Raw genomic sequence first — 13,503 nt, forward strand, 5'->3', positions numbered from 1 at the left:
CTTATCCCTCCTGCTCTCTGTAGCCTTGCAAGTGCAAGACCACCTAATTGCAGAATCACACAACCAAAGGGGATGGAAGGAACCTCAAGAGATGACTGAGTCCAATCCCCAATTGCTACCAACTGCATTACAATCACAGACCAACCCGAGCAGGGAGACACCCTTAAGGATCATTGAATCTGACTCCTAGCAATGCTTATCTCAGCAGAGACACTGCAGGGTCTTTGATCAGAAAATCGTGTGTCACCACTTGCAAAGCCAGCAGAGTTCATGTGCCATGCAGCCACTGAGCACCCATGGCCATCCTCCTGGTGGAGGCAGCCCCTCTGCTGTGGTGGCTGCATTTGATAATTACAAACTGCTGCAAGCCCTACAGGCCTGATGAAAGCAGTTTTGCTACCTCCAATTAGCGTCACCATCTCCTCACACCTGTATCAGATTTATATCCAATTTCCTACTTCTTTCTTAGCACGAGGCAAATAAAAGAATCATCTCTGAGGTCACTCCAGATCACACACCTCGCCTTTGGCTCTGAATGTGTTAGGATGGGGCTGAAGATATGAAAAGCTTGATTTAAAAACCCAGTTTCCCTTTGTGCCTTATTAAATGTTGGCTGCACTTTGCAGGCCTTCCGCCCAGAAATGAAGAGTTACAGAGCCCCTTGTTTAACACCAGTCACTTACAGACCTGCCCTGCACAACAACATCTGAATGCCAGCGCTGACAAAATACAGCTCGAATAATTTCATTTCTGCCCCTACAGACTGCTGCTGTTTGGATGCTGAGAGGGGCCTTCACACACAGAGCTCTGCTTGCCGGGAGCACCGCACACGGCGGCCGTTCCCTGCTACCACACCGTGAGGAGCCCGACCCCGTGCAGCTGAAGAGGTGTCTGCACAGAGCTTCTAACAGAGACTCCTGTTACAGCTGGGCAGGGACCGCCCGGCCTCTCCGAGAGCCGCGTCCCTTTTGTTCCGGGAGCTTTGGCTGATGGGAACAGAAGGAGTTCCTGCTATGGTCCACAAAACAAGAAGCTGTCATTCCAACGACAGCTGACTCGACCTCTTGGGACTTGACTTCTAAGTTTGTACTGTCATCGGAAAAAGTCGTTGCTGTGGTCGTCGTCATCACCCGAACAACAACCTCCGACGGCCCATCTCTACTGAGGATCAACATCTGAGCTACGAGTTACGCTGGAGACCCAGTGGTGACTCATTGTCTCTTGCTATCTACAGAGACTCCTTGCTTTTATTTCCAATCTCTTTTCCATCACCCGACCTACCTTTCCATCTCCCTAGGCAACTAGGATTCGCAATAAACTGGTCGGGCCAACATTTGACCTGTTGTGTCTTAATTTCGCCGTCGTGTGCACAGCTATTAAAAGAACCTCCTAAATCTCCCTCCTATAAATTGGAGCAAGACAGCCTTTGTGTGCAGAGCTCTGCTTGCCGGGAGCACCGCACACGGCGGCCGTTCCCTGCTACCACACCGTGAGGAGCCCGACCCCGTGCAGCTGAAGAGGTGTCTGCACAGAGCTTCTAACAGAGACTCCTGTTACAGCTGGGCAGGGACCGCCCGGCCTCTCCGAGAGCCGCGTCCCTTTTGTTCCGGGAGCTTTGGCCTCTGCACAAAAGCCAAGAAATGCCTTGCTCAACTCAGAGCTGTGTTTGAGTGTGACCTGTGCAAAGAGGGACTGCAACGTCAGCTGCACAGTGCCGTGGTGAGACGGCTTCAGAATACTGCCATGACGGGAGAGTCCACCGTCCCCTGGGGCAGTGAGATCTGTGCTGGGTCAACTCAATTTCAGAGGATGCTCTGTGATGTTCAACCAGCCTCGTGTGTCCTTTTAGGGAGGCCGAATGCCATCTTATTTTACCAGAACCTCTATCAGCTGGGGAAGGCATATGAGTTGAGAGGAAACCTTCCATGCTTTGTTCGCTCCATTTTAGTTCTTTGGGAACAACAGGAAGGCAACAAACTGCCGCTGTACTGCACTGTGATTTTGGTGTAGGGTTTTATCCCAGCAGGCAGCTCCAAACGCACTGCTCTCTACTCACTGTTCCCTCTGTGGAACTGGGAGAGAATCAGAACAAAGGTGAAACTTGTGAGTCAAGAAAAGCCAGTTTAGTAGGACAGAAAATGGAGGAATAATGAGTGAAGAATCATCCAAAGTGTCCAGGTAGGGGTAGAGCTGCCTGGAACGTGATTGCAGCTCTGCTTTGTGACTGTGGCTGACAGTGCCTGTGGATGAGCTCTGTGGCTGCCCTCTTCCCCCCAGGGCTGTATCTCCAAGTCATTGTTTGGCATGTTGATGTGCTTCTTGAATCTTTAGTCAGGAAGGGGTTTGGTATATTTTTCGTCACCAGATCCATCTGTATATTTTCACAAACTTGCAGCTACTTAATTACCTCTCGTATCTTTATTCTGCTGTCAAATTTGGCTTGAATTATCAGCAGTCCAAATGCTGCAACAGCGCACGGTTCTGGCCTGTCAACCGACATGCACAGGAGGCATGATGACACAGGATTTGTTTCCACAAGCATTATAGGTAAGGAAAAGCCTTCCCAGAAACTTCAATCAATGCAATACCCACAGACCGAAGGAAGGGAGAATTAAAAAAGAAAAACAAAAATGAACAAACAAACGAAACAACAGGCTTGAGGAGAAAATAATCATTTGACATTTTGTTCCCTATCAACAACATAGGACTGAAGAGCAGGGGGGAGGCAGCTGAGCCAGCAGGGGTTGCCCAAGCGAGGCGTGGGAGCAAAGGTGCAGGAGGAAGGTCGTGTGAGAAAGGGCCTGCAAGCAGGCAGAGGTGCTCCTGGGTGAGCACGATTGAGCAGAGTGCTCCCTGCTGTGCCAGGTGCCACCAGCTGTGCCAGGTGCCACCAGCTCTGCAGCTGCAACCAGTTGTGCCAGGAGCTGCCAGCTGTGTTGGGTGCCATCTGCTTGCCAGGTGTCACCAGCTGTGCCAGCCTTCGTCTCCCGGCAGGTGCTGCTGTGGCACAAGCAGAGTCTGGAAGGGACTCAGCCCTCTGCTAAGGCATCTGCACGTCTCTTGCAGCACCAGCTAGAGTCTGCTGCAAATAAAGGTCAATTCTGTTCCTGCTTGTGAAGAATAATAAATTGGCTATACGCTATACCTGAAACAACAAGCATCACCTTATTTACGCTACAATTGGCTTGAAAAATAAGGGAATACTCTTAGTGCTTAAACCCGTTTCCCACAGCAGAGTCTTATCACTCAAGAAACAAAAGTGTTAGTTACACTGAAGTAGCACCTAGTTTAAAAACACATATTGTTATCCTTTGGAACTGGCAGATCTGAGAGCTACTGCTGATTTATGTCCACTCCTGGCTTTTAAACAAAACCCTCTCAGACAGCCTTTGCCTCCAAAAGCCACCAACTCACCAAAGGTCAGATGGCAGAAGGCATCACTGTATTTTTCTCTACAGGAGAAGGCGTACGGAACCAAAATAGATTGCTCAAAGTCAACATGTATATGCTTTATTATGTTTATGCACTGAGTATTCTGTGTAAACATAAACTAGTCGTAGTCTAGTCTAGATCTTGGAAATCCTGATGAGTCCTAGAATAACAGAATCATATAATCACAGAATGGCTTGGGTTGGAAGGGACCTCAAGGATCATGAAGCTCCAACCCCCCTGCTACATACAGGGCCACCAATCTCCATACCTAATACTAGAGCAGGCTGCCCAGAGCCCCATCCAACCTAGCCTTGAACACCTCCAGGGATGGGAGTCGACTTACTGTACCTACTTCAAACCTTCAGAGAGCTTAATTAACTGCCCTGTGATTGCACAAAGAAGGGAGGGCAGATGCAAGAACCTGCTCACACAGAAATCATTTGACTGGGCAGAAGACAAGCAACATGAGAAGGCCTTAGAACTGTTGGCCCAAAAGCAAGCTTGAGGGACAACAGGTCCTCACTGAATGTTTCATTGGGGATTACAGGGGGCACAGAGAATGGATGTGGAGGTGACTGTCAGTTTTGGGCTCAGTGCCTCCAAAGGACACCATGAAGCCATGACTGCCAGCCTAAGCAGTGACAGGGAGGTGGTGGCTATAGGAGTTGTGAGTTGTCAGTGAGTTGTGAGTTGTGAGTGACCAGACTAACTGAAATGATCTAATGGTAATAGCTTGTAATTGCAGGATAAAGGAAAGCAAAGCATGTTTGAGCTGCATATCAAGAAATACTGGAAAAAGTATGGAGATGGCTCAGAAATAAACTGAAAAGAGATTATCACATTGTTTTGAGTAATTTGAATTTGCAGTAATTTGCATTTTAATCATCCTGGACAGCCAAGACTGAAGAATGTACACTGTACTGGCTAGGAGGCATAAGTGAGATTATTTGCTTATCCCCCTTCTCTAATATTTATAAATGTGAAGGTCTGAATCTCTAATCCTCATAATCCTCAGCAAGACACAACTATTTCAGTCCCTGTTCCTGATTCGTCCATTATGTGACTGAGGTGGGAGTTGCAAGATGGGTAAGAAGGGCAGACTGAACTTTAGAATCGGAAGCCAACCTGGAGTACAAGATGCACTAGAATGAGATCATTTAGCCTGTGCAAGGCAGCAAGGGACAGTTATTCAGGTCCTCAAGACATCTCTGTAGACAGGGAATAAAACTGTTCAGTCTGCCTTTAAAGTGCATTTCTTTAAAAAGTGTGAAAACCAGGAAGAACTGCTGAAAGGTTCTGCAGAGGTGGGCAGGGCAAGCAGCCCAGGACAGGGAACTTCTTTCAACTTTCCCATGGCCTTTCATCACCAGGAAAGAGGATCTACCGAGTTCCTCCTCTGGAAGACAAATTGAGTGAGGAAATCGTGCCTTGATTTGAGTGAAATCACTTTCTCTGACTGTGTGCTGTCCCCACAGGCCACGTTTCCTTGAGCACCAGCCCAAAGTGAAGACACGAGCAGCAACCACTGATCTCATGGGAGCGCTTGTGCAGAAGATCTGTTCAGACAGCAAAGTAATTCCAGAATCAACACTCAGCTCACCACATTCCTACTGCCTTAAAACGCCACCTTAGTCTGCAGTCAGACTCTGAAGAGGCACATTTTAAACCCAGGACATACAGAGCCAGCAGCAAATTGGCCAAATTAGCTCTCAGCAACCTCAAAGGAGCCATGCTGAGGAGCTCCACGTGCCATATGCAAAGCAAGTTGCCAAGCCGAACACCGCAGCCTTCCAGAGAAGAGCAAAGAGATGCAGACCTGCATGCTGCTGAGGAGGGAGCGTGTGCTTGGGCTGCTGGACCTCAGGGGATGAGCACAGCGCAGAGGATGCAGTCCTGGTGGGGCTGAAAGCATGGAGATGCCAACAGAGGCAGGCAGGCTGCAGGAGCACACGGGCAGCCCTGCTGCAAGCGGTGTGACGGGAAGGGACCGCGGTTCCCAGCGATAAAATTAAAAAGAAAAATCTGTGCACATTAAGTGCTCTAAAACAGAGCTATAAAAGAAAAGCTTTTTAACAAAATATGGCATTTATCTGTCCCTCCTGTTCACCTATTCCCTTCAAAGATAAACTCTGAAGATAATGGCCCACAAAAAAAAAATCATCAATTTGCTGCAATAGTGAATAGTCTGTCTGTTTTCTGGTAGTACCCCTGAAGTGTCTCAGGGCTGCCCGTGAACGATCACTCTGGACAGTGCTTAAGGTTTACAAACATTTTTATTAGATCACTAATTATCTCACAGAAAGCATTTTTTCATTATGCTAAAAGGCTGTGCTGTGATTATAATAAACATTTAGAAGTACAATGAAGTTCTCTTTTATGTATCATCAAAGGAGGAGAAAGGTGACCAGAGGACACACACTTCACAAACAGATTGAGGCCACACGTTATAATACATGTCTGGGCATTTAATTAATTCACTATTTAATAACTAATTACTTTAACAGGGAAGCCCTCCCATCACACTGCAGGGTAGACATGTGGCCTCACAGAAGCATTCAGATCAGAAAAGACCTCCAAGATGCCCAAGCCCAACCCCAGCCCACCGTGCCCACTGCCCACATCCCTCAGTGCCACATCTCCATGGCTCTGAAACACCTCCAGGGATGGCGACCTCACCATTCCATGGGCTGCTGTGCCAGTGCCTGATCACTCTTTCACAGAAGAAATGCTTCCTAACACCCAGCCTGAACCTCTCCTCTGAACCTCGCAGCTTGAGGCCACGATCTCTCATCACATACAGTAGTTCTTCAGGAATTACTTTGCCTGTCTCTGGAAACACTCATGCAAATCAATTTATTGGCATGACTGCCTAGGTGGTGCACACTCAACACAGCTTCAGGTTCACCCAGGCATGCAGAATTGAGATGACTGACTTACCACGTAGAGTATCTAATTGTACCCACTCTGGGCTGAAACAGTAGAAAGAGCTCTCTTAGTTAAAGAAAGGTCACCACTACCTGCCGCCCGGAGCATCAGCCACTTCACCCAGCCCTTCTGACAGCAATTCAGGGCAGTGCATCCAGAGAGAGCAGTTAAAATAACCCCCTTGAAAGCACCACACATTTCAGTGCACAATGCGGCCTCCAGGGGGAAGATGAGAAGAGAAAAAGCCAGAAGTGATAGATGTTACGTCTCCTGCAGTACTGACACTGATTTTAGGGACAGAGTAAGAACCCACACTGAGCGCAGCAGAACAGATGTGACCTAAAGCCTTATTTTTCCTTCTCTGAATATGATATTTAGGCAGAGAAAACGATCATGAAGAAAGACAAACACACTTCTCTGATCCACCTCTTTCTGGGTTACCTTGAGCCCATTTTGCTGTTGGTTTTTGTTTTTTGTTTTTTTTTTTTTGCTGTATTCACTTCTCTTGCCTTCAGATCCCCCACAACACACACACACAGAAAAGCCGTCTTGTCACTCAGCATTTGCCCAGGGTTGGTTTTATGGCTGGCAGGGCTTTTAGAGGACAAAGACGCAAGCTTTGAGTCTCTTATTTCCACAATTCAGTGACCTACTTATAGAGATGTAGTGGGGAGGTTGCAAGGGGATTATTTCAGGTCCATTTAGACAAGGTACTCACACGCCTTTCCTGCTGAAAGTACAAAACGTCGAGGGAAAAAACATTCCTGCTGGAGCGTGACACTGAGCATGCCAGCAGGCTGGCACACCATGCCTGGGTGTCCCTGCCCAGCCTGCTGCTACTGGAGACCCAGCCATTCCCTGCCTCCTTTGGGAAGATGCAGCTTCCCCTGCCCGACTTTGTGGTTCCATGAGGAGCCTGCTGTGCTCCAGGAGGAGCTGAGCTGTGTTGAGTGTGCACCACCTAGGTAGTCATGCCAATAAATGTTCCCTGCAGGAACAGGGAGCAATCCCAGAGGCCACGAAGCAGCACCCAGCACAACTTGGTGCCTCCAACGCCAGTTCTGGCATTTGGAAAAAGACACGTTTGCGCTCAGGCCTTATGTTCACAATTACCACGGCACTAATGATTCTTGATGAATCAGTAATGACCTTCAAATGTGCGCTGAAACTATTTCAGCTTCCGCTTAATCAGGTAATGAAATCACACAAATACGCAGAATTTAGAGATGCTGAACGAGGTCGATTCCAAGCGCAAGACTTTTTTCCCAGCTCTGATCTTCCTGAGCATTGCAGGGCACTGTCTGTAAGGGCTGACATAATCCATCACCCCTGGTGGGAGCTCTGATGGGGTTACAGGTACAGCCATCTACCGGGTGCTTCCAATCCATCCAACGAATCCCCAGCGAGTACAGATAATACAGTGGGCACTTCTGCCAGGTGGAAATGCACGATTGCACAGACATCACTGTCTGCTTCACCCTAGCAAGCAGGCAATAAAATTTGCAAACATCATGGAATCACAGAATGGCTTGGGTTGGAAGGGACCTCAACCATCATCAAGCTCCAATTTCCATCATGCAAACTTGGCACTTACTCTATAACAATCCTCTTTGCAACTCAGTTCTTAACCTGTTAGAGAGATGTGCATTAATAGTGTCCCTGCACTACTCCAGCACAGTCACTGTGAAGTTAATTACAAGTGCACAAAAAAGATCATTTCAGGATTTAGCAAGCAGGAATAATAAATACTTCTACACGATAGTTGCACAGTTTCATAAAAAGAAACAAGATGTTCAAAACAAGAACAAAACTAAACAGAATGTGTGTTTTTTTCCTCCCGTCTTGCAAGGTTTATATGTATGTATGTGTTATGTTTCAGGGTGGAAATACTGCAGAGGTGAACTGCATCAGCACTGACTGCCTGTTCACTTACACGGATGCAAAATTTGGCTTTGCATCAGTGACCACAATTCCCTGCATCTCATTTTTACAACATGAGTTATAGTTCACCCTACCTCTGCAAACTAGACTCCAGTTATCTACGAAGAAGCTACAAAATCTGCTGTCAAGATTTTGCTGAAGGCAAGGCTGACAGCTTCCCCTCCCTTCCCTTGCTCACCCCCAGGTTTCCATCCCAGCAGGCAGCCAGGTTGGGCCAGGCACAATTTGCTCCCTGACCATCACAGGGACTGAGGTGGGGCTGGGCAGCCTGGGCTTCCTTACATTTCCTTGCCTTTTTAGAAGAAAGGCTGAAGTCTGCATGTTTCCAGTCTTCATCGTTAGGTCACTATGAACTTTCAGAGACGATCAAGTGGCCCTGAATTGGCCCTGGTCAGCTCCCTTAGAAATCTCCTATCCGGACTCACGGAGTTACCTGAGTTCATTTTGTTTATTTGTTCCCTTTGTTCATTACAGGTTGAAACACCTCCATATTCATCTCTCTGCCATGTCACTGATAAAACATGTGCAACACAATTGTAACCTACAGGTCAACTTGGGAGGAACCAAGGAAATGAGGTCTCCTGAGCTGTCTGCTCAGGACCAAACCAGGACAGTTTGCCAACACAGAACTGCACTGGTCCCAAGGAAGCCCTGCAGGCTCCAGTTCTTTCAGCTCTTTGCTGAAATGCAACACCAGCAAGCAAAACCATTCTCCTATTGGCACCACTGTCTTACTGAGGATGGACAGCAGGTTCAAGATTACAGCCTAAGCAATAATTTATCATGACAGTTGTGAGATTGTTTAGACATGATATGTATTGTGAAACAAAAACAATATTAGAAGAGTTAAATAATAGAAATATGGATGTATCTGATGCAACAGAGTGCAATTAATCTCTCTGAAAAAGTAGAAAGCAATTTCTTGAATGTTTTCGGTAAAAAGGGTCAGAAGATGTCTGTTAAACATTTTCTTTCCATGCTACAAAAATAGTTTTCAATTTGTTCTTTGTTGTCTCATGTCTAAACAGCGTGCACTGCATGCCTTACCCCAGTCAATGACATGCACAGTCTGAGGGAAGCACTGCAGAGCTTCACATAAAAGACAACAAGGAGAGCAGTTGTAATTCTGACACTCTTTGTCTCCGTGTTCTAACATTAAATAGTGTTCTGCAAACAGAAGTGTTCGTTGCTTTGTTTCTGTTTGCTGTTTCATTTCTGTAGAAATCAACTGCCAACCCTTATTTTTGGCTTTAGCTGATTTTTCGGGAGGAAAAAGTCCTGCATTCAGAATGCTCTCCAGTTTATGATATTAACATGAGCTACCTCAGGTATTGAACTCCACTACTGGGGGGAAAAGCCTGAGAAACGTGTTGGTTATAAGCAAGCTATTAGCAAAGAGATAAAGAAAAGCTGAGAATTAATGTTGTGTTATACGGTCCTACTCCACAACCACAACAAGGCATTTATTATCAGTCAAGGTAATAGCCAAGGTTTTAGCTCATCCAAAAGAGAGACATTTCAGTCACTGATCTGGAAATATGCATAATAGGCATCTCAAACTTCTTCCCTGTTGGGAATCTCATGATCCACCAACAAGCAGTGTATAATCCTTAAGAAAAAAGAGAGCTCCTTCCGCTGTTCTTGGGACTCGCTGTTTATTCAGAGCAGCTGGATGGGTTCAGTCTGGTTAACAAAACCACCTGCCTACTTTTCTGTGTCATTTCCTACCAGCTATTTTTTGATGACTCCAGACAGCCTGTAAGTCCAAAATAAAGGCCGAAATCCTTTCAAGGAAGCAATAACTTTCCTGACAATAAAAGCAGGCATATCTGAATAAATGAGACCTTCGTGTGCTCTTGGAAGAGAGCATCACGTGCCACTTACTCTTTTAATCAAAGCAACTCAGCTCACGATTTATATCCTGCTTGGATATCCCAATGTTGAGAAGCACTCTGCGTATTCACCTCTTTTTCCCAGGAGTCGAGGAAAGCTATGAGCTGGCTACAACAGATGCAAAACTGAAACCAGAGAAAGCCTCCTTACCTGTGCTGCTGGAGATGTTGACATCAATGCTGATGTCCGATATGCCACCTCCTTTCAGAGACGCGACACACGTGTACGTCCCAAAGTCTGTGAATTTCAAGTCAATGATGTCCAGGTTGGTGGTGCCAGGCGACACGTCGGGGTCGGTCTGTGTGATGACCATCCTTTCAGAGCTTCGCAAGGGTCGCCCATTTTTAAACCAGCTGAAGGTGAGCTCCTCCGAAGGGACAGCTTCCACCTGGCAGGAGATTTTCACCTCTCGCCCAATCTGGATGTTGTCATCTTTGTGATATGGATCAGGAGTGATCCAGAAACGTCCTTTTTTTAAGGCTGGAATGTGTAAAAAAGAAAAAAAAACAACAACTGTTTAGTCTAACAAAGCACCAATTTTGCATCTTCAGACTTTATGAAAACTTTGGTTCATTCTTCCTTTTCTCTGTCATACTGTGGTTGGGAAGTCACTGGAACTTCCCACGCAAACACTTGGCACATCTTTGTAAGATGAGATCTTATTCAAATACCATCAGAGAGCATTCACTGATAAAAGATTTGTTACTTCCAAAATGAAAAATAGGGATTCGTAGTGTCTAAATTATGCAAAGCTGCTGACAGCTGAAGAGTAACCAAAATAATTCATAAATTTTTGTTATCTGTTTCTGGAGGTCCTTACAATCCCTTCCTCAGTCCCGTGCTATGGGAGCACTGAGAGAAGAGAAAACAGAGACATCAATCTGACATCACTAACAGAACCAGTAGTGTCACCAGCGATCTACCTGGAAACAAACATGGACATGCAAAACAGTTTTGTGCCAGCTGGTTCAATGGGAAGAGATGAGACGTGCCCAGGGCTACAGACTGCCCTGGTTTACAGCTCTGCTCTTCCCTGAGGCAGCGTGGAGGCTTCTCCCAATCCTGCACAGCCCAGAGGCAGGCTGCCTGCTGCCACCTCCTGTAGGCAGCAGGGCTGAAAGGACATCATTATCAGGCCCTAGCTAACAGTTGCTCTTCTGAGATATAACCCTGTGAGAGAGCTCACTGTGAGTATGATGGTTGCATTTCCACAGCAAGGATCCCAGGGATGTCTGTTTACATTCGAGGTGGTTCAAGCTAGCAGTAGACATTTAATTAATTCTCTAGCCCCCAGTAAAGCAGACACAAGGCAGTCTGACCACTTCAGATGGGAACTGTAGAGCAGGTAAGTTGGTGGCCACCCCAGGGGCAGGCTTAGCGCTCAGGAGGGCTTCCTGCCAACCTGAGGATCACCATTCCTCACCATCTTCCTGGAAAGACAAGCATCTGTAACTCATGTTTTCTGATCAGCCTACTGTACGAGAGCAAAATAACATTGCAAGTCACTAATTTGAATTTTCTTGTCACTCTTTTAATGAGCATGAAGCAATCCAGAACTGCAACCATTTACGGCAGCAAATTGGTTGCTATAAAACAGTCTTGGTTCGATAGCTATTTTTGGACAAGTGCTTCAGAATCAGCCATTAAGTTCTTCAAATACAAATATATTTTCACGTACTGAATACAAAATACCACTTATACAATCTCAAGATCCCCATCCCTCTATATATGTCTGCCTAAGTACATATGCATATAGGTGCATTTATATATCCTACCTCCACCTAGAATCCCTTGCAAGGAGAACACCAGCTAGAAAATACCAGTTACAAGCAAACAGTGAGGTTGAAGACAAGCACTGGAAGACAGCAAGCACTGGAAGAAAGACTATCTGACATTTCTCTTCTTTGTGCTGGCTTCCTGGTGAACTGAAATGTTTTCCAGGCTGCCCTGGGTTGTCTCCTGCTCTCTCTGCTCTCCCACTCCATGAAGAGCACCCGGGTGAGAAGCATCTGAGAACAGGATGTATTAGCAGCATTCTCCTGCCTAGCCTCCTGTATTTACACACATCCAGCCCATGAAGTGTGATGCTGTTACAAATGGCCAAGGCTGTGAGTTGGAAATTCCTGTGTCTGCATCCCATACTTTGGGTAACCCATGGTTTGCACTTCCTGCATACAGTAAGCATAACAACATCAAATACAAAGACTTAAATGAGGCACCAAGGATGGGCAGAGAGCCCAACGGGTTGGACTGTCACATCTCTGCAAGTGGTGAAAATGCCCATTCAGACTCAGTTTTGTTAGCTCAGTAGCTCCTTGAACAAAACAACTCTTTGGAGCTTACAAATGCTTTGCTGAATTTGCACTTCCATGACTCTGAGGATAATTAACATTTAATTAATTAGTTGTTGGTTGGTTTTCTTTTTTCTATTTTATCCAATGCAGGAAAGAAGCATAAAATCTGTTGACCTGTGGGCATCCCCTTGCACATGGCATAAGAAACCCTTCCTGCTGAGGATGCCAGTCCTCTTAACCAGCAAATGAAGACTTGGTGTTCGCTGTGCTGCTCAGCTATGGCACGCAGGGTGCTGTCACTGAAAGGTAACCACACATTAAAAAATCCAAGCGGTTGATAAGTTTTTACGAATTTGTGGAGTTTGAAAATGGCCCCCATTCAACATCTATCATTCCCTTTTAAAAGCTGCAGCCAGTTCCCTAGGAAGCAGAATTAACACACGCTTTGATTCCAGAGTCTGAACCATACATTGTATGACAGTTAGGAACTATCAGAGTAAATAAGTTGGAAACGCAAAGTGAACTTTTTTGTTTGAAAACAGAAGAACAAAGAACGCTTGCATCAACAAAAAATCAGCAAATATATTATGCACATAATTTGCAGACGGGGAAAAAGAAACAACAAACTCATAATAGGCATGATGAGCAGCACATTTCGACCAAAAATATTTGCTAATAACTTCAATCAACTATTTTTATTTCTGATTTTCTTTTTTCTTGTTAGCTTTGACTGCTCATGCACTAATTACAGCAGCTTCTCCTTGCTATAAAGGAATAACAAAGTCTGATAGAAAAGTCATATTAATGCTTGCCCATCCTTCATTAACTCTAAGTGCCAAGGAGTGTACACCTAATCTGAATATTTTTCTGTACATCTAAATACAAGGAATTCAGAGGGTGGTGAGGCACTGGCACAGGTTGCCCAAGGAGGCTGTGGATGCCCCATCCCTGGAGGCATTCAAGGTCAGGCTGGATGTGGCTCTGGGCAGCCTGGGCTGCTGGTTGGCGACCTGCACAC

At 46.0% G+C, this 13,503-nt stretch overlaps 1 protein-coding gene across 1 annotated transcript in view; it reads right to left on the reverse strand.

The window, feature by feature from the left end:
- The window catches only part of MDGA2 (MAM domain containing glycosylphosphatidylinositol anchor 2), a gene marked incomplete at both ends in the record, with an annotated part of 309,306 nt that overhangs the window by 104,355 nt on the left and 191,448 nt on the right, over positions 1 to 13,503 (reverse strand). The window contains one exon of the mRNA XM_079537937.1: positions 10,342 to 10,671. Within this exon, the coding sequence (XP_079394063.1) occupies positions 10,342 to 10,671 (330 nt within the window). The remainder of the gene's footprint in view (positions 1 to 10,341; positions 10,672 to 13,503) is intronic.

The sequence above is a fragment of the Tetrao urogallus genome, assembly GCF_951394365.1.
Source record: "Tetrao urogallus genome assembly, chromosome: 6".
NCBI lineage: Eukaryota > Metazoa > Chordata > Aves > Galliformes > Phasianidae > Tetrao > Tetrao urogallus.